This window comes from Rousettus aegyptiacus, unplaced genomic scaffold (genome assembly GCF_014176215.1).
Source record: "Rousettus aegyptiacus isolate mRouAeg1 unplaced genomic scaffold, mRouAeg1.p scaffold_m13_p_13, whole genome shotgun sequence".
NCBI lineage: Eukaryota > Metazoa > Chordata > Mammalia > Chiroptera > Pteropodidae > Rousettus > Rousettus aegyptiacus.
The window spans coordinates 53,787,929-53,809,443 of record NW_023416288.1 but is presented as its reverse complement, the minus strand read 5'-3'; the positions used below and the strand labels follow the sequence as shown (position 1 = coordinate 53,809,443).

Genomic DNA, 21,515 nt, shown 5'->3' with positions numbered 1-21,515 from the left:
CGTAATGGAAGTCTCGTGTAAACTTAAAGAAAAGAATGAGGTCTATCTGTGGAAAATCAGACCCTAGAATAGGGCTTGCTAACATTAACACCATCTCATGTAATATGTTTCCCAATCCAGTAAGGGGAGTTTTGACAGGTGGAGAAAATCAAGCCTAGAGAGGTTAGATAATTAGATAATTAGGTCAGAACGATGTGTAAAGGTAGACGGGAAAACCAAGTGCCTTAAAAATATAGACCACGTAAAAATCGGTGGCCACCAGGGCTTCCAGAAAAAGGGTAGTTAGTAGACCAAGCCCAAAGGGGACTGGAGACAGTGACAGCATTCTGCGTGACCCTGAAATGGTTGGAGAGGACGGGACATGAAATTATTTGTTGAAAAAACATGAAAACATACAACACAAAGTGAACCTAATGCAAACCGTGGACTCTAGTTGGGAATAATACATCGATATTGGTTTATTAATAGTAACAAACGTAGCACACCCAAGTAAGATGTTAATAACAGAGCAAAGGGACATATATACGAGAACTTTGTCTATTTTCTGCTCAATGTTTATGTTAATCTAAAACTTTATGTTAACCTGAAACTATTAAATGAGTTGCAAATTGTCATAGCACTGCTGATCGACTTAGTAAATCATGATGTTCACTCTCACACGCAAAAAGCAAACCAAGTGTCTTGATCAAACCAGGCTGTGACCACGCCCGGCGCCAACTCGAATGTACTTCACTTTTTAAAATCCCTGTGTTGGGGCTCAGTGCCCAGCACATGCGAGGTACTTAATACGTAGTTGACCTTGAAGGTGCAACAGGAGACACTTGGAGACTAATAAATACTGCCTTGATCACTTTGTGTCTCTGTCTCAGATGTTCCTCTGCAGAGTAAACGATACTGAAAAGAAACACGATGCCGGAAACAGTATTTTAAATCTTCTTGTGCCCCCTCGTGGAGCAGAAGGGACATGAAGATGGAAAACCTTTTAAAGAATAAAGAGGATGAGGGATTAGGAGATAAGGGCGGAAGTTCTGTTGCCAAGGTAACCATGGCATCTCTTCCCAGCCACCTCCAAAAGCCTTCTCCTCGTCTTCATTCCCATCAAAGTAATGTCTCTTTTTTAGGGTTTTACCATGGCACAGGCATGCCCTCTCTCTTTCCCATCTCTTTGATCACCATCTGCTTCTCTGCTCCCTCTTTTGCTACAGAGGAAGGGATGAGAAACAGTAGAATGAGAATTTTTAAAAAATAGAATAAAATCCCCAACAATCATCGAAATCCCTAAGTGCATGTTTCTGATACTAACGGGGCCACACTTCTGCCTTACATGAGGACAATCCACCAAACACCTCCCCGGGAGTTTGGAACACGAACCAGTTGAGTCACCTGAGTGGGCACCCTCCTGTCTGCTCGTCTGTCCACCACCATACCTCATCTGGTCTCAGGTATATGCTACCTCCCTCACCCATCTGTGTGCAAACCCGCTCCCCAGTGTAGACTTCCAGGAAGTGGGGAGAAGGACACACTGCGAGGGCTGCAGTATGACCGCCTAGGACTAGACAGCCACACATTGGGAACGTGACTGTGTGTCCACAGTTCACAGGTCTGCACGTGGAAATCGTTCTCCCCGACAACTTAGCAGCGTCCTTCTGGAGAACCTGGCTTGGTTCAGTTGCTCTCGCCTCGGCCGGCAAATACCCAGTGACACACACACCCCACCCAGGCCCCGAGTGAGGGCTCCTGGGGAGGGCAGCGAGGACCCAGGAGAGAATGGGGTTTTTGCACAGATGTCTGCCCCACCCTGTTCAGTGTGGGGCTCCAGGCGCAGAGGTAGAAGCCCGAGTCACTGAGGAGGAGCTTCTTGGAACTCAGAATGAAGAGGCCGTCCTTGGGCCTGGAGGCTGTGAAGTTTTGGGGTGCCTCAGATTCTGTCTGGTTAACACTGTAGGAGTAGAAGAGCAGGTGGAGGGCCCCTCCCAAGTCCTGCCGGTACCAGTATAGGTTGGGGTTTGATGTCCCCTTCACAGTGCATTTCAGAGAGAGGGAGCTGCCAACAACCTGCACCTTTGTAGGTAGCTCTTGGTGGATGGTCTGGGCTCTGACACCTGTGGGAAGGGTGAAAGGTCATTTAGAGCAACAAACCCAGCCCAGCTCGCCTTCCACCCTGACAGAGGGGAGGCCCAAGGCCTTCCAGGGCCCAAGCCTAAGGGATCAGTCACAGGGAGTACATTGGGAGGGCCAAGGGTGCGGGGGTTTGCTGGGCCAGGGAGACCCAGAGCGCAAACCCCTTCTTAGGGAACAGAGGAAACGAAGATCCAGCGCATGGGCATTAAGATTAAAGCCCCACGTTTATTCCAGACACGAGAAGGCAGGCATGCACCAAAGAGAGCCAAACACAGCAGCGCAGGCCCTGGATCCACGGGGTTGGGGGAGAGGAGGCTGGCCAGAAAGGAGAGCACCCACCTAAGAAAGTGCCTAGGAGAAGGGCAAGGATTGAGCAGAGCATGGTTCGAGCCAGACTTCAGTCGAATGAGCAGAGGCAGTCGCGGCTTCATCTGGGCCAGACAGGTGGCCAGGCCCCTCCTCCCAGGAGATCTGCTGCCACAGAGGAGAGCAATCACTTCCCCTCAAGCTGGGGAGGAAATGAGGCTGATCTTTTCTCAAAAGCTTGATGAATCAGTCCCAACCTCCCTGCGAACAAGCTTCTACCAGCACTGGTTATCTATGTCTGAAATCCGGCTGAAGTCCTGGCATGTAAATATATTTAATGACTCATTAGTTACCTGTAAACAAGAGATGACTCTCTGGCTCCCCTGGGGGGACCATCAAGAGTCTCTGTAAGCATCAGAGAAACTGACGCTGGCAGGATGTAATGAAAAGGGATTTGAGTTGATCCAAAGCTGGAAATCGGCTGTAGGGCTGTAGGACGTTATCACCTGGGAAGCTGGAAAGGCGATCAAAGCAGATCAAGGCTCAAAAGATTTAGGTCTTCTGGGTATTCAAAGCAGAAAAGCTCAGCGCTCAGAGAAGGAAGCTGCTCCAATAGCGGGAGGGGTCTGAGACCTGGACAGGCAGCTAGCTCAGCCACGGAACTGATCCCGTTCCGTGTGCCTGTGCTGGCCTCGCTACATCTAATTTATCCTCCAAATGCAACACGAGCTAGAGGACACATCCTGGGGCCTTGGAACCAAATAGATTTGGGTTCCAATCGCAGCTCTGCTTCTCGGCTAACTCTGGTCTCCAATTTTCTTTTCTGAAATGAAAGGGATTATAATACCTACAAATGGATGTGAGATGTATTTTGCTCGGTGCACTGCAAATGGCTGGTTTTTTGGTTTTTTTTTTTTTTTTTTTTTTTGACTCCAGGGAGAGCCCGTGCCTGCAGCAAAGAGGGAAAGGTTTAGAGGATGAGGTGGAGGGTGGGCACTGAGGGATGTCAGACACAAGAAGCATTACCAAGCCCTCAATTCATAACAGCTAAGGATGAGAATCCGCCTGGAAGCTGGTATGATGATCTCATTCTGTTGAAATGAGACACAGGACCCCAACACGCCTGGAGAACAGCACAGTCTTCGGGAACCTCCCCCTCTCTCTGCCTGGGCCATGCTCTGTCCCCTCTGAGGACTCATTTGCAAAACTATTACTCAGGTTGGGGTTGGATGTAGTGGAGTGGATTAAGGCGAGGACCTGGGAAAGGGAGCAGAAGAAGTGACCTAACAAGGAGACCGATGAGCCTGAAGCCAATCAGGCATCTGTGACATGCTCCCGTTTCATGAGGATCTAGGCAAGCCAGAGACAAGCAGTGATGTAATATGTTTGTTACTGTTGCTGATGCTATAGTAACACAATTCAGTTAATCTTCGGGTTCTTGCTTCTAACAGTTTTTCAGCTGTGGCACTTTTTTTTTTTTTTTTGGTTTGCATTTCAAGTACTATATTTGTGGGAGAGTGTTTGTTTTGTATCCTTTCCAATTTTAACGAGTCCTCTTATAATGTTACTTAAATGATGACGAGTCAAGTAGTAAGCATAAGGTGTATTCTGTGAACATTTAGAAAGTGACGAAAAATAACTGGAGTCAACTAAGGAAGCCAATGATGTTTCACAGTTGTTCCATCTCGGTTTTTATAAATCTGCTAATAGGACTCGATATAATACCTACCGTCAGGATTGGCGGGAGTGAGCCCAAGATGGGTGAGCGCCCACGTGCACCCACACAGCCACTCTTGTCCTTCTCCTTTCCCTTACCGTCCTCCTTTGTCCTTTTCCTGGAATTTTTGTTGATTTGGTCCCGAGGATGGAGGTGGCAGCAAACACAAGGAGGAGGGAATTGTTCTTGCTCTAGTCGGGACCACGTCATGCTTCCGTTAGGCAGGCAGACGATCACGCCTGCAAAGGCTGTGTGTGGGTCCTGCATAGCCCAGAAGAGCTGACATCACTCATCAGCAGCTTTGGCTCACGACCATCGCTGAGCTGAGTCTAATGCAATCTTCCTCCTTAGCGACAGCACAGCAGATTGGAGGGCGAAGAGACAAATCAGTCAGATCAGAGTAGCCAGCTGGCTCCTGAGTCCTTGATCACGGTCACCACTCAGTAGCTTGGGGCTCCTTCCGTATGGCCGATGCCTTAAGAACGTATCTCCTCATTCTCCATCTCCGTCTGCAATATTGCTGATTCATTCAATACATTTAGGTCATTCATGTATTAAAATGTGAGTGAAGATATGATCCCTCTACTTTGTGGCAGCTGATCTCCAAAAGGGAGGAATTCGGCCATATCTCTGGCCAGATGAGGAGGGTCAGCCCGGCGAGCGGAACCGAAGGCTGGCTGAACCATGCTCCGCTCTCCCCTTGCCCTTCTCCTGGGCACTTTCTTAGGCGAGGGCCCACCTCTCTGGCCAGCTTCTCCTCAAATTCTTCTGTTGTCATATTGGTTTCGCTCTCCACACCAGATTCTTAATGAATTACTACTGTCAGGATAAAGACTTGTAAATGAAAAGAATGGTAATAAATTGAACTCTTCTCTTTTTAATTTTAAAACTGAAATCTATCCCTAAGCAATAGATCCGAAGGATACTTACAGGATCTTTTTTTTTGCCTCTGCAGAAGAGTTGAAAAAGGAAGGAGAGTCCGCCCTGACCTCTGCCCTCTCCTGTTCTGCGCTCCGCCTGGCTCCATCAGAAAGAGATGAGAGAAAGGTAGAGAGGACAGAATCAAAAGCTCAAAGTTCTGAAGGGAGAGAAGAATTGTGCTAATTTCCAGGGTGGAGAGAACGAGGTTCTGCAACCACGCTAGAGATCAGGAGGTAGAGATGGCTTGCGGCGAACACAAAACATGTCTCCAAAGTGTCGATGTGCGTAGAGGGACATAAAAACTCTTAAACAAAAGTAAAATTCAATGTGTGGCATGCAACAAAAATGTACCAGACATGGAAAGAAGCAGAAAAACATAAGTCATAATGAGGAGAAAAGGAATCAATCAAAACTAACCTAGAATTGACACAGCTACTAGAATTAGAAGACGGAGACATTAAAATGGTTATTATAATTGTGCCCCATATGCTCATAAAGCTAAAGGAAAGACTGAACATGTTAAGTACAGACATAAAAGATATATTTTTTAAAGCCCTAAATCAAACTTCTAGAGAGGAAAACTACAGTGTCTAAAATTTTTTTTAAAAAAACACTGGATGAGAATATCGGCAGATTAGACAATGCAGAAGAAAACGTTAATGAACTTGAAGGCATAGCATTAAAAACAAATTAAAATGAAATAAAAACAGAAAAAAAATTGAAAAATAAACAGACCATCAATGAGTTACAGGACTTCGAATGGCCTGAAATATTTGTTGAAGTCTCAGAAAAAAAGAGAGATGAGAAGAAAGAAAAAAAACTAGAAGAAATTATGACTGAAAATTTTCCAAATTGATGAAACTTAAACCCACAGGTCCAAGAAGCTTGACAAAACCCAAAGCTCAAGAAATGCATATACACACCAGAGAATATCACAATCAAACCGCTCAAAACTATTGTTAGAGAGATCTTAAAAGCATCCAGGGAAAAAAGACATGTTTTGTATAGTGGTTCAAGATAAAGAAAATAAAACTCTTTTTTTTATTATTATTATAAAAACAGTGCAAGTACGAAGACAGTAGAGCAATCAACATCTTTTGGGAAGGGAAAGACCAGCAATCTATAATTCTACACCAAGTGAAAAGCTTCATAAAATCCTTCTTAAACATGCCTGGTCTTTTGCCAAATTTCCATTCTGGATGCCAGCTACATTGTTCCTTCTCTTTCTTTCCACAGCCACTCCCGTCCTCATTATTGTCCCAGACAATTCAGCTCTTGAAGAGTATATTCAGCTAAACTGAAGTGTAATAGCTGATCGTCCCCACTTAGAAAGCAAAGACCACGTCTTTGTGTATAAGCTCGTCTTTGTGTGTAAGCTCCATCCTTTCTGAAGTTACCTTCCCACTTATCCCTCTTCACCAAAAGCGCCTCATTAAGGTATTTGGTAGACAAAGTAAATCTCTATCTAGGGAGAATTCTGCTACTGACACAATAAGGTTTTCTCCTTTGTGTTACTCACGAAAATTGGTAAAAATTATATTGGTGTGGGACGGAGGAGGATAATAAGTATAATTTAGTGCTCTGATTCTGAAGTTTTGGTGGTCCAATTCAATGGTTAAAAGTAAAGTGAAAGACTGGACTTTTAATGTGACGTTAGGACTAGCGATAGTGATTTGGAAGATTTTTCCATAAAGATAATAATAGTCAAAACATTCGGAAAGGGCGAGATCTCCAAAGCTATGACGAAGGTAAAGAACGAAAGTCCAAAACCAGGAATCGCGGAAAACTCACACTTTTTGTCAAAAGAAGAAAAAACAAAAACTTAAAGAACAAAGAAGTCATCCTAGAGGTGAGAAGAGAAATGGGATGGTACCTGGGAGTTAAGAGAAGTCTGTGATTAAAAAAAAAAAAAAAAAGGGAACAGAATTTAAAGAGACCTAAAAAGGTCAGTGGATTAGGACTGAGTAGAACCATTGGTATCAGCGACGAGAGGCTACGAGAGGAGCAGACGTGGAATAATCATTCGAGAAGTGGGAGAGAATGAGAGAATGTGGAGTCTAGTAAAGTCTTTCACCCCGGGATAATTGCAATCTGATTGCTCGAAAGCCGCGAGGGAGAAATCAGTGAGAACAGGAAAATCGAGGACTCTAAGGAGTGAAGACAATCGAGAAACAAGGAAGCATGAGGAATTCGTTCCTGAGCACAATAGGGGGGAATCTCTTCCTCCGAAATAGAAAAAGAATTAAAAAAAAAAAAACTGTATAAAGGACCGACTCCCAATGAAGAAGACCAATAAACATACTGAAAGATGCTTAATCTAACTAATGATCGGTGAAACGTGAATGTTTTCAAAAGCAAACACCATTTCGCCCATCAGATCGGCAAAATTAAAGGAAACGAGAATGCTCAAAACTGGTTGGCATGCAGGGAAAGACACACCCTCCCCCACAGCGACAACGTGAACCCCAACGGTCTTTGCGGAGCGCGGTTTGGCCACGTTTATTAAAAACGCGCATAACATTTAACTCGACATTTCCCTTCAAAGAAACAATCGCATAAAAATACACACGCAAGTAGGCAAAAAGTTTGGCCGGGATTTATGTTATAGTGTTGCTTGTAAATGACGAGTATAGGAAATAGGTAAATATCCATCAGTAAAGGAATGGACGAATACATACTCAAAACATAGAAAAACTATGCAGCAGTACTGTTGAATGAAATAGAGCAATTATGTGGTACCATAGAAATAGTCTCAAGATATGCTGCTAAGTAGAAAAAAAAAAAAAAAGGCATGCTGCCAAGTAATATGTATGAAACAATATGATTTATAGCAAAACGCATATGCAAAGCAGTTTATATGTGTATATATAAAAATACACATACACACACATACTCATTCATTTATTCAACCAGTAGTAATTTGATGCCTGTTATCCATTCCAAAGTAGCTTATTTTAGTAAGGGATGCAAATAGAGAGAGAGAAAAAAGGCTAGGAAAATGCACACTGGATTGCTAATAATGGTTATGTCTGAGAAATAAAGCAGGAGAGGGAAACTTGCAGTGTTTACATTTCTGAGGTACGTGCAGTTGTATAATGTGCGTTGAGTGCCATCTACTGAGCCTCAGCCTCACTCCACTTCACTTATCTGAGCAGGTATCTAAGTGAATTACTGTCATTAGGTTCAAACCCCATCTTGCCTATTGAGGACAGCATTGAAAATGGTGCAGAGTAGTTCAGACTGACAGGAAGTCGGGATGTCCAGCGAGGGATGAGTACGTGAAGGAACGGACAAAGGGCATGAGTGAATGAGCCTGGAGATCATCTTGGGGAGTGAACACGGGTCGGCAGAGAATGCTAAGCTATAGATTTCAAGAGGGCTGTGGACATAAAAGGCAAAGACTTCAAACAATGACGAGCCGAAGAAGCGTGGTCAGTCCCACCGGCTCCCACCGCAGCCCCTCCTGTGCCAAGAGTGGGAAGGAGCAAACTGAAAGAGGGGGAACTAGATAAGGCAAGGACGTGATGCTGGAAAAACGTTGAGAAAAAAGGAAAACAGTGTGCGCCACAGAGCAGATACTAACTGCATGATGTCAGCAGTGCTGGGGATGAGACTGAGCAGTGCCAACGGGATCCTAATAAGAACCAAGTCCAAACCTCCAGGGTGAGAGGGTGGTGCTCCGAGCTCTGGGTGTGGTTAATTAGGGATAATGGAAACATTTGACCAAGCAGGAAAAAAAAAAAAAGAGAGAGAGAGAGAGAGAGAGCCATTCAGGGGAAAAACAGAATGAGAACCGGGGAGTCCAGTTGCTGTCATTCCCAGAGCAAGGTGCCTCAAAGAGGGAAAAACAAGTCCCAGAGGGGAGAGGCCGATGGACACTGACACTCACACACACACACACACACACACACATACACACATTCACACACTTTCTCTCACGCACATACCTCAAGATTCCACGTGTAAGACTCACCGTGAGTCATATCAATAGGAACAATGATTTGGCCTGTCGGGTATGTTCATTCTTGACTATGTTGCTAAGAGCAGTGAGGATGTGAGAAAGCTTCGTTTATATCTCTGTTTAAAGTCTTGCTGTGCTCTGTGAAAAGTTGGGTGCTCGATTATAACTGAGTTCTCTCCTACTAAAAGGAAGTTGAGACAGAGCCGTTTGGCAAAGTTTCAGGACGGTAAACAGTTGCTAAAGAAAGTGTCTCCTTAAAACAAAACAAAACAAAACAAACTTTATATGCAAATCGAAAATCAATGACAAATTCCCAAAACAAGCTTAAAGATTAGTGGACTACAGATATATAGAGAACAAGCAATTTCTTTTTTCTGACAGATAACATGTCCTGAGTACTTGCCGCGTCCAGGTGCAACTTAGTTGTTTTTATACATTATCACCCTTAAAATGAAGCTATATAATCTGAGAGGCGGTGGGAATTTGTCTCATTTAACAAATGAGGACACCGAGGCTTGGAGAGACTAAATCACTCGTCTGGGGTCACACAATACAGGCAACATCTGGATCCCATCCAAAGCCCAGCACCAAAGCTCCTGTGTCTAATGAGGTCCATTACTTCCTGTCACAGACTGAAAACGATGACCTGGCCTTCTGATGATGCCTATCAGTGCTGACTCTTCCCCAGGCACTGTTCTGAGCCTGGAAATGTTTATCACCTTTATCCTGACAAAGACCCTGAGCTGCAGACAGCTTTTCTTATTACCCCCCACTCCGCCGATAAGAAAGCACAGATGGGTTAGATAATTCTGCCCACGTCGCAAGATTAGCAAGTAATTGAGCCAAGAGACCAAGCCAGGCAGTTTGGCTGCAGAGCCCTTGATGACAGTGTGTGTCACGTCAGGGAAATGGTTGGCTTCGCTTCCCCCTGGGGAAACAGAGAAACAAGAAAAAGCTAAGATCGGAGGCAAGAGATGAAATATTCTTTAAAATTTTCCTTTTCCGCGAGAGTGCTAACCAGACAAAAGAACGACAAAACTGGGTTTCCTGTTAGCGGGGACATCTGCAGTCGTAAGAATGTCAAATATTTGAAAGACGGTGAGAATTTCACAGAAATTGAGAATTTCAGGATTCCCGTATTTCTTCCTGACAATGTCCCTAAGTCCGAGGAAAGTAAAGGATAAGAAAATGAAGATTAAAGAGAGAATCTGGCACAAGACAACTGGTCTAGACTTCAAAATTGTCAGTGTGATGAATAACCAAGAGAGAAGGAATGAAAAGGTATTCGTCACCTGTACATGCCATATTATTTACACGTGGTGCTTACCTGACATTTATCTGTTACGTATCTACCATGAGAATGTTAGAACCTGTTACAGAGACGAGAAAGCAAATGCAGAGGGTAAGGGAACTAAGTGCAGACGCAAGGAGCTTGTGAGACAGTGGCTGCGCTCATAAGACGTGCTAAATATAGATCAATAAGTTAGTAATCTCTGAGACGCATAGGACTAGATAAAAAGCAGCCTAGATGTGCCAAACATGGATAGAAACGGATGGGGACGCAGGGGAGGAAAGAAGAAAGGGTGGAAGGAAGGAGGGAGGGAGTCGTCCCAGGTCTTAGTCATTGTGAAGCTTCTGCGACTGCCCTGAACTACTTACACTCAAGCTTTTATGTGAAAGAGAAATAAACGTCCATCCGCCAAAACCACCCTGCAGCCTCTTGACCAGCCTCCAGGCTTCTTTTATGTACATGAAAAAAACATTTTTGTTGTTGTTGTTTAAGCCATGATTATTTAACATCTCTGACCAGCAGAAGAATGCATAACCTAATTGATATAAACTCAAAGAGGGCATCTTGTTTTCGACACTTGCGGGCTCGTTTCTTCCCTAAGGTGGCACGTGGAAGATGCTCAGGGGTGATTTCGGGGCACATGTGGAGGAAATGAAGCATGCAAGGACTGCGTGAGTGGATCTGGGGACACTTATCCTTAATCAGATGTGTTTTAGAGCTGAATGTGATATAGAACAATGGCTTCATTTAACGGAAGAGGGTGTACTTCAGCACAGGAAAAGCAGAGGGGAAAGGAAGAAAAGGGAAAGAAGAAAATATGGCCTTTAACGTAAAATGCTTCATGTACCCAGTATATCATCCCAAAGATCCCAAATTTACAGAAAAGGTCAAGGCAGAGGCGTGTCTGAACAATTATCCCACCTGTTCAACCCGAGTTCTCTTTATCCTATCATTTCTGGACCTAACGTTCCAATAATTTAATATTCACCCTTCCATATTCAGTATTACCCGTTTGCGTATCCACAATGTATCTTACACTAGCTCTTTTCGCTTCATTCTTTCTCAAAACTCTGTCCCTTCCTTCCTGCCAACTTGTTACCCAAATCCCCAGAGCTCTTGAGTGAACCAGAAACGTGTTCTCTGCGTACCTGGGTCGAATTCACATAAACACTCAGCGGAGGTGGGGGTGAGCAGGAAATCACTTAGCCGCAGGGCTGACGTCCAGGGAGAGGATGACAGCGGCCTTTCAAACACATCGCTCACACAAAATGCTCAGATAAATCTGTCATCAAAAGAGAATCCTGATGCTCGGCCAAGGAGAAGTTAAATTCCCTGAGGTCCATCCTTTGTGGGTCTCTTTGCTCTTCTTCAGTAATGGCTCATTCTTACCACCTGCCCCCGAGCTCAGATGCTACCCACGTGACCACTTGCTTTCCCTGCCGGGGCTTGAATGAATTTGGAATAACCCTTGCATTCGGAGGCTTAGATTAGAAGGAGAGAGAAAACGCTCATACTTAACACTTATATATGACATATGTACCACTTCTGAATGTCTTTACATACATTATCTCATTTAATCCTCATAACAACCCTAAAGACAGCCATCTGGTTCTTTTATCTTTTAAATAATTTACCATTTTTAAAACATAATTTACCCCTATTTTTGGTTTGTGATAGGCATGTGTGAAGCACATGTTTAATGCCTTACAAAACTCCATTATCTAGACCATGTTTTTGTAGCTGAAGAAACAAAGGTACTCGAATCGTAAGTGCTACTGGCATAAATAAATTGGTAAAGATATTTTTAAATGGTAATACCTACTGCCAATGGGCTTATAAGACAGTGCGATATTTCTCAAAGGCAATTTGCTCAATACACATTAAGCCGTAGAAAAGCCAATAGCCTTTGAGCCAGCAATTCAAGGAATTATTTGATCTAAGAAAATCATCAGACATTTAACATCTCAGGTACGAGAATGCCCATTGTAGACTTGTTTATAATTGTCAAAAATTACGTAAGTTATGGTATACTACAAGATAAAATATTTTTCACATCTCGAAACTTGTTTTAGATTATTTAATGACACACACAAAAAATAAACTATATTGGCATGGAAAGTCATCCATCCATCACTAAGGGAAAAACGTATCACTTTCAGTTCAAGATGATAACTTAAAGAAAATTATGTACCTCCCCTCGCTCTAAAAAAAAAAAACAAGCAACAAACTATTGGAATATATGTATTCGTAAGCAGGAAAGAGAAGCAATTAATCCAATCGCTAAATAGCGGAAGAATAATATTAGCAGAACAAGATTTTACTGAGGTTCCGAAAGATCAAAGATGGCTACGGACAAGGTGACCCACGGCAGAGCAGATGCGGCTCAGGACCGGGAGGGGAGAAAGCAGCAGGTGAGGCGGCTCCGCCTACACAGAGCCTCCCCGGGCCACAGGCACGGAGTCCGGACAGAGACAGAGCTTAGCGCGAGGCAGTTGTCCGAAGAGCTGTTCGTGCAACGGCTGTTGAGTCGGAGCCTCCTTTCCGGCCTCCACGCATACGAATGTATCTGGGGAAGATGTCCCCGACATGCAGCTGGAAAAACGCCTATCAAAGGAATGAAACCGTCAACCTAAGAGGTGCAGCGGCCTCCGGAGAAGAGGTCGCTGGCTTGCTCATCTGCGTGGAAAGCCTGCCGGTCCCCACACCACACCTGAGTCAGCCTTCTCCTGCAGGGAAGAGGCCGTCATCAAAGGAAATGTCAGTGAGTCACGGGTAATAATTGACATCTTTTTATTCATAAACATGATTGGATGACTGAATATCAGCAGACATTTGTTTTGTTTTTGTTTTGTTTTGTTTTGTTTAAGAAAAAAAACTGTTTTTATTTTTCTCTTGGGAGTACAAGAAAATTACATTTCCCAGTTCCCTTGCATTGAGATGGGGCCAGATGACTAGTTCTAACATGTGGGCAGACACATATGCCCCGTCCAGGCCTGGCCCAACCACCAGGTCTCCAACGATGTGCTCCTCCTATTTCTCACCTCCTGTGACCACAGTGGGAAGCCTTGGGCAGCCGCATCCTGGATCTCTGTGTCCCCTCTCATAGGAAAGCTGCCCAGGTGCGCTTCCTGGACAGAAAGATGCCCATTGGCCTTTCTGTAGAAAGAAAACAAAATGAAACGACTTCTATTGGGTTATGCCGCTAAGAACTGGGGGCGCTTTGTTATAACAGGTATCATTAATTAATTACTCTTGCTTACGTAGTAGCGTAAAAGGACGCGATCGAGGTCATAAAACAGAATATTGACTCCAGAGAAAACAGAGATAATGCAGGAAGAAGATGAAGACATCGATTCAATTGTAAGTCTCTTTTTTTTATTCTTCAGAAAAAGTTTGAAGGTGTACTATATTCATTGATGAAGGAAAGGATAAAGTGAAAACAAATTCTTTTTTTAAAAAGCGAAAAATAAGAGAGAGGTCATGGAAATTAAAAATTATGGCTAAAATGAAAATTTCAGGAGAAAAGCTGAAAAAAATATAGGTTCCAAATGCACACACACAAATCGAACACATGAGGGGTTCGATAATGGGTAAATATTTTGATGCATTTTTATAAGGTGGTCACTACACCAATGTAAGGGAATGATCCCCAAGATCAAAGGGAAATTTGGTGGCTATTGCATGTGCCGGCGAGCAGGGCTCTGCCTGGAAGCCCGAGTACTCTCTGGGGTGCCTCTGCATGAGTCCTCCCCTGTACAACACCCCTCGATAATAAAAACAGCAGCAACCCGGGGAAGCCAGCCCTGAGGGAGCCTGGGGGAGCCAGCCCTGAGGCCACCACCGAAGCCTCTGTCATTTTCACCCACCCCCACCAGTCACACCCGACACCCCGGAGACATGAAGTTGTGTGGCTGACAGCTGCATCTTGTTTGACCAGTATGAACTTTTTGAGAAGAAAGTATGATGCCCTTTGACTGCTTCCCCGCTCCCGCCCCCGCCCACCCCGCTTCGGTATCCTGAGATTTCCATCTCCTTACTATTTAAAAAATAGTTAAACTCAAACCCCTACACACTCAACCCTTTATTACGTAAAGCAATACAACCCTGCCCAAGCCCCCCACACCCACATTTACACATGCATCAAATACACAGCAAAAATAAAAAAGGGGGTCGTTAACCAGCCTGAAGCACTGGACTTAAATGGGGACATCTTGCCGTCTGGGCTCGCACATTGCATTCGCCCCAAATGCCCCAAATATCTTACCGACACATTTCCTCCAAACATAGCAAAATAACGTTCCCTGAGGAAATTTTCAAGCCAGCTGTTAAGAGGAAAAAACCAAAAGCATCCTTTATCATATTATACTAACTTCGACTGCTTGAATCTTGTCTCTCTGCCAACCAGTTTTTAGCAGCTTTTTTTTTGTTGTTTTTTTTGAAATTACTCAATGGCATTTAGCAGATGGAAAAACTCCGGATCACAGGGAAAGGCACACATCATAATTATACACAAACTTATCAGAGTCCCAACAAAAACAGTCTTAAAGGCCTTAATCATTTATTTACAAAGACCCAAAATTATTTCCATTCGAAAAAACAGACTAAGTGACGTAACTGGTGAATACTAACAAAGCAGATTAAGTAGGAATAGGCATGTGAAAAGACTTCAATATAATCAATCTAACTACAGAAATGCTCCCATTTTAAACAGCATTAAATCCGGCATCCTCACCACCACTATCACCACCACTAAAAATAAATAAATAAATAAATAAAAGCCTGGGGGAGGGTGTTCAAAAGGAGAATTGCTTGATAAAAATGTTCATGGAATGAAATTTTGGCAATATTCTTCTGGGTGTTCAAACTCCAAAGCTTTCGTCAAAGGACCCATCGTAAAATCTTCAGCTTCCTAGTCCAATGAGAAAAGAAAAAAAAAAAAAGCAAATCTCACTCTTTTTATCTCGTTCGCCCTTTGAACTATGCGCGATTACATGAAATGTTACTGCAAATTATCAAATATAAAAGTCCATAATTCTAAGCCACGCTGCGAGTTCATTTGCAGCCCATTACAAGATATGCGACCGTGTTTACTTATCGTGATTGTCAGTCTACAGAATGAATCACCTAAAATCAAAATGCTTTGCTGTGCCTCTTTCTAAGCAGTCACCTCCCTCATTCCTACAAATTCAAATGAAAGAAAATAATGGCTCTTGGAGACCATGCGAAGTAATTACCCCTTCTACAATCTATAATTTGATCATGGATAATTATGTGATGTAACAATAGAATAATTAGACTTGTTTGTCTATCTCTGAGTCTCTCTGTGTGTGTGGCCTAGTCATGCCGCATTTGCTAAATTATATCTTTTTAAATGATCTATTAAAATTAGTCAACTCTATAAACATCATGGCTAGGAAAGATTTAGAAAATTATAATGTATGTGGAACTCAAGATTATATTTTATTTTTCTTAATGACGGAAAGGTTAATTTAATAAAAACTTTGATACCAAATTGTTTCGATGAGCGAGACACTGTGGGAAGACGTGTAAGCAAACCTGACGTGGAAATCATTACGGAGCACATAGTCCCGTGAAAAAAAAGCAAGCTGCTCAAAAACCACACAAATAAATGCATATTTACCAATGAGGATAAACACGATGAAAAAGCGGTCTTCTGTGAGTGAGCATGATTTCAGAAGCTTTCCCTGAAATGGCAGTCTGGGACCTGAGATTTTTTTTTTTCATTTTGGTAAAATATACATCATTTAATATTTATCATTTTAACCATAATTTAATGATATTAAATATGTTCACAGTGCTGTGAACCATTATCTATATGCCCCAAATATTTCATCTTCCCCTAAAAAATCGTTTCTATTAAACAGTGGCCTCCCCCCATCCCAGCCCCTGGTAGCTTCCTTTTCATTTGCCTATTCTAAGAACCTCATAAAACCGATATCATACATTATTTATCCTTCTACGTCTGGCTTACGTCACTAAGCCTCAAGTTTTCACGTTCCATCCATGTTGTATGATATATCGAAATTTCATCCCTTTTCCTGGTCGAATAATATGCCACATTTATTTATCCATTCATCTGCTGATGGCCACTTGGGTGTCCATCACCTTTTGGTTATTGTGAATAACACCGTCACGAACACTGGTGTACCAATATCCGTTCTGGCCCCTGCTTTCAGCTCCTCTGGCGATAGACGTCGAAGTAAGATTGCTGGGCCATGTGGCAATGTTTCGTTTTGCTTTTAAGAAAACGATCAGACTGTTTTCCACAGCGGCTGTACCGTTTTGCATTCGCCGCCAGCAGTACCTGGGAATTTCCATTCCTGCCCATCCTCGCTGACATTTGCTGTTCTCCATTTTTAAATTGTAGCCCTCCGAGTGAGTGCGAAGTGGTATCTCACTGGGGGTTGGTCTTGTATTTCCCTAATGACCAAGTGATGCTGACCATTTCTTCATGTGTTGGGTGGACATTGGTCTATCTTCTTTGGAGAAATGTCTAGTCAAGTCCTTTGCCCATTTTTACATTGAATCATTTGGTTTTTGTTTTTGAGTTTTAGGTTTTTTTAAAAAAATATATATCCTGGATATTAACCAATTATCAGATATATAATTTGCAAAGAATTTCTCTTATTCTGTGGGTTTTCTTTCTGGTTTCTTGAGAGTATCCTTTGATGTAGAAAAATTCTTAATTTTGATTAAGTCCAATTTACCTATTTTTTGGGGGGGGAGTGGGGGAGGTGTCTATGCTTTCAGTCATGTGTTGGTGAAATCATTGCTAAATCCAATGTCATGAAGATTTTCCTCAATGTTTTCTTCTAAGAATAAGATTAGGTCTTTGATCCATTTTGAGTTCATTTTTTTGTATAGTGCAAAGTAAAAATACATCTTCATTCTTTTACATGTAGATATCCAGGGGGTTTTTTTTAGTATCATTTTTTGAAAAGACTGTCCCTTTCCCTTTCAATAGTCTTGGTGCATTTGTCAAAAATCAATTGACCATGCATATGAGGGTATGAGGGTTTATTTCTGGGCTGTGACCTGAGAATTTAAGAATGGACAGTAGTTAACTAGATGACAAAAGAGAAAAATCCTTCTAAGTAGAAAGATGAATTTGAGTCACAATTAAGTATTGACTTCCTTTTCGAGGAATGTCACACTAATATCTCATTCTTCTATTCCTTTTACACATGCTGCATTAAATTAACCTAGTATTTGAAATCTTTTTGGGGGGAGATACTAAGGTATGTACTCTGGGGTCTCCAGCAGAATAATACAGGGTGGCATTAAATCCATTCTCCTTCATTTTGCAACCAACATGAGTCATAAATAGGTCACTTTTTTCTTCTAGTATCCAATAGATAGCAGTGATTCAGAGAAGCACAGCCCACGTGGTCAAACATTAATTCTCAAGGATAGCACAGAACAAAATTACGAGGAGAAAGAACCTAATTATTTAACAATTAGTGAAGTCCACCTTGTCCATAATCAAATTAGTAATTACACTATTATAAAGAGCAGTGTTAGAAAAGCTCCTTCTGGGCCATTAAAAGAATTGCAGGAAGGAAAAAAATGGGGGAATTGGTGTTGTCAGAAGGGATTTAATGAGAGTTAACATGGGAAATTTCTGTCATTTCTACTAGTTTTATTTAACACCTTACGTTATCTGCCAAATGTCTCTGCTTCATTAATCTACTTTGAATGGGATGAACGAATATGATCCAGTTAAGAAATTTACTCTATTTTCCAATATGGAAACAAACAATTTCATGGTTTCATTTAGAGCGATTCATATCCCTAAGCCTGTATTTTTGTTGACTTTAAATGGGACGATACTGTGATTTAAAAAAAAAAAAAAATCATCTCCTGACTTTCACAGTGCATCCCTTTGGGTTTATAATAGATAAAAAGCGAGCTCATTTCTAAGGGTCATTCCTTTTTCTATTTGCTGCTTTAGCTGCACGAAGACTCAGATGAAGCTTTGAAAGTATGGCTTCCAGCCTAAGCGGGTCTGCAGACATGCCAACATCGCCCTGTTTTTCCTTGGGTTGTAAAGGTGCAGGGAAAGAGAGCGGTAGAACCGAGGAGAAGGAAGAAACAAGAAGGATGGCGATTTTCTCGTTCCAGTTATGTGTGTGTGTGTGTTCGTGTGTGTCTTTAAATTCCATGTTTATCTATTCGATTTTACATTTATATATTTAATTTTAACAGTATGATCTTGTACTGCCATTGATGGTCTCATTTATATAAACATTTCTAGAAACGCAAGAGACCACAGTTAGCTTAAGTATATAAAATGTGAGACATTTTATTACTAGCTACACAAGGAAATTTCACAATGTCCTTATTCCGCTGACTTGCCATAGAAATTGTTCTAGAATATCAGGCTTATTAAGACATTGTACTTGGTTTGACATCTGTCACTTTAATTATGCTCTCTATATTTCAATGCTTCCTTGTTATCTTTTATCTATTTTGCCTTTGGATGAACTATATCCATTTGCTTTTATCTTTTATCTATGATTTATAAGGTTAACGCCCTATTTGAAGGATAATCTTACATGATTACCTTAAAACATTAAAATTCTTTTTACCTAATTACGCCAACAATAACTATTGACTTCCTTTGATGGAAATCAAAGAAGCTGAAACTGATGACGTCTCCCTCTTTGTTACTTCCTTTTCACATTTTGCCTTATACTAATCTGGAGTTTAAAATCACCTTTAAAAAGAAGACTTTCTTTTTATATTTACATTGACTATTTTACTTTTGTTCCCATAATTACCTCTAATTACTTAATTTCCCCATGTGTATTGCTTAGTAATTTACAGATTTGTATTTTGTTTTTCTATTGTATTTATCCCACAATTTTAGGTAGCTTCAGTGATTAGAACCCCTTTTTCTCAATCGCAACCTCCCTAATGAAGAATGCAATTGCTTATTCATCTCTTAATTGTTCAGAGAACATTTGTAATGTGTCTTACTGGAAAATGGACTTGAGTGGTAAATGTTCTAAGAATTTGCAGACCTTATTTTGTCTTTTTAAAAGAATAAACCCTTGGCTGGGAATATTTGAGTCTCTATCTAATGGGGACGTACAAAGCTGCGGGCAATAAAAATAAATCACAACTACAGGCGCTTGTTTTTCTCACATACCAAGAAGTGTATGTGATTGCTAGCTTTGGCTCAGCTGCCAACATGGCCATCACATCTGTGGTAGGCAGAACGATGGTCCCCAAAGGCATCTATCCACATCTTAATTCCTGGAATCTGTTACGTTAGTTTACATGGTAAAGGGGAATTAAAGCCGCAAATGAACTGACCTCAAGAGGGAGAAATCACCCTGGGTTATCTGGGTGGGCCCAATGGAATCACAAGGGCCCCTCTAAGGGGTGGTGGGAGGCAGAAGGCAGATAGAGAAAGCTCTGAGTTAAGGGAAGCAGCGGCCTCTAGAGGTCGCACTAGGAAAGAAAGGGGCAAAGAGTTTTGCTGGAGCCTCCAGAAGGAACACAGTCCTGCCTACACTTAATTTTTTGAGCCCAGTTAGATGCATTTTGTACTTTTGACCTGCAGAACTGTCAGATAGTACGTTTGTGTTGTTTTCAGCCACTGTTTATGTTTTTGAGGGGAGGCGGGGGGGTGGGCATCAATAATAAAGCAGTGCAATGTCCAAGGGATGGTTACAAAGCAAGACAAAGGAGATAGGGCCACGTCGGCCAAATCTGTGTCTTTTTTGTCAGAAATTCAGAAGTGACCCCGGCAGAATTCTGTTTTCTTCTGGTGAAGTATCACTAGGTCTGATACCGACTCCTAACTGTAAGAAGAGGCTGGGAGGGCAATCATTTAGCGCCTCAGCCTCAACGTTTGGGGTTGCCAAGTTGAAGAGTTGAGAATGGTTTTTCAGAAGCTGATCAAGTGTTTTATCCCTTTCTTCTGAAAACTCTGAAGGTATTATTCATTAATCAGGGCCCCAGAGAAGAAACATGAAAGCGTTTTTATTTTAACTCTTGTAAACTCTGTGTTTGTGTAAACTCTGTGTTTGTGTAAACTGCAAGGCACTGACTGGAAAACTTTTACCAAATTATATCTTAGCATTGATTTTGGCTGATCGGTTTTACTTAGAAGATGGTGAAATCTCTAAATTTTTAGACTTACGACTTTTTTAGTTAGTTCAGTCATTTAATAAATATCGTGTACATACTTAATATGGGCTAGATATTAAAATATTTTAAGTTTTGTCTTTTTTTCCTTTTATGTATTTGATCTGTCTTCTCATTCTAAAATTATTGTCATTTTAAGGTTGGAATTCCCTATTGTATTTTTCAGACCTTTTACCTTCTCTGCTATTTAAAAAATAATCAACTCATGTCTCGCCTCTTGAAAGTTCTTCCCAGGCTCAAGTTATACATCGCTGGTTTATTTTTCCCACAGTTTTGCCATTTTTTTCTTTCTGCACGACTGAGGTTTTCTTACGGCTATTGCACTTTTCTTATTTTTTTACTCCCTTTCATCCCAACCTTTAAAAATAGTTTCCAAATCTGCTTTTAACTCACTAAGAACATGAAGTGGAACTTTTTCTTTAAACTCTTACAGCTTTACTTTGTTTGCACGTTGCCTCGGATTTGTAAAAGAGCTCAAATTTTGTTGCCGTTGCTGTTTGCTCATTCTTGATAGTGGCTTGTCCTCTTTAATATTGGCGCTTAAAGGTTTGATGGGATAGATTCTGACTCCATAACCAGGAAATGCTCTGGCCACATGTAGAGCGAGAGGCAGACCTTGGAGCAAGGCAGGTCACCTGTCCTGTTTGGGGGAATGTGGATGTGTTCAAAGAACACTTTGTGGTAACCAGAGCTGGGGGACATGGCTGCGTTGGATGGAAGGGCAGACCGTGGGACCACTTGCTCCACATTGGACATCACTGTGTCATGGGTCTGGATCTAAAGGGAGCAGATGCAGCACAGACCAGGGGAGCAGCAGAGTGGTATGGAGCCCTTGCCAACCCTGTCCTGCCAAAGTCTTATTAAGATCTAGAATGTTTCAACTCTTATTGTTTATATGAGTAACTGCAGAGGGTTTTCTCATTTATTTATTTATTTATTTATTTTGAGTTGGTGTCATAGTTATTTTAGTGAGAGGAGGCTCCTAGCATTTCCATCCACTCCATTAACTTCCTAGGACTCAT

The 21,515-nt window shown here is 41.9% G+C and overlaps 1 gene segment (V, D, J or C); it reads right to left on the bottom strand.

Annotated features, from left to right (window-relative positions):
• Nucleotides 1-439: 439 nt before the first annotated feature.
• On the bottom strand, nt 440-2,783 carry LOC118610758. The segment is given in 2 exon segments: nt 440-2,102; nt 2,461-2,783. Coding segments are annotated over 2 exon segments (480 nt in total).
• Between the last annotated feature and the right edge of the window lie 18,732 nt (nt 2,784-21,515).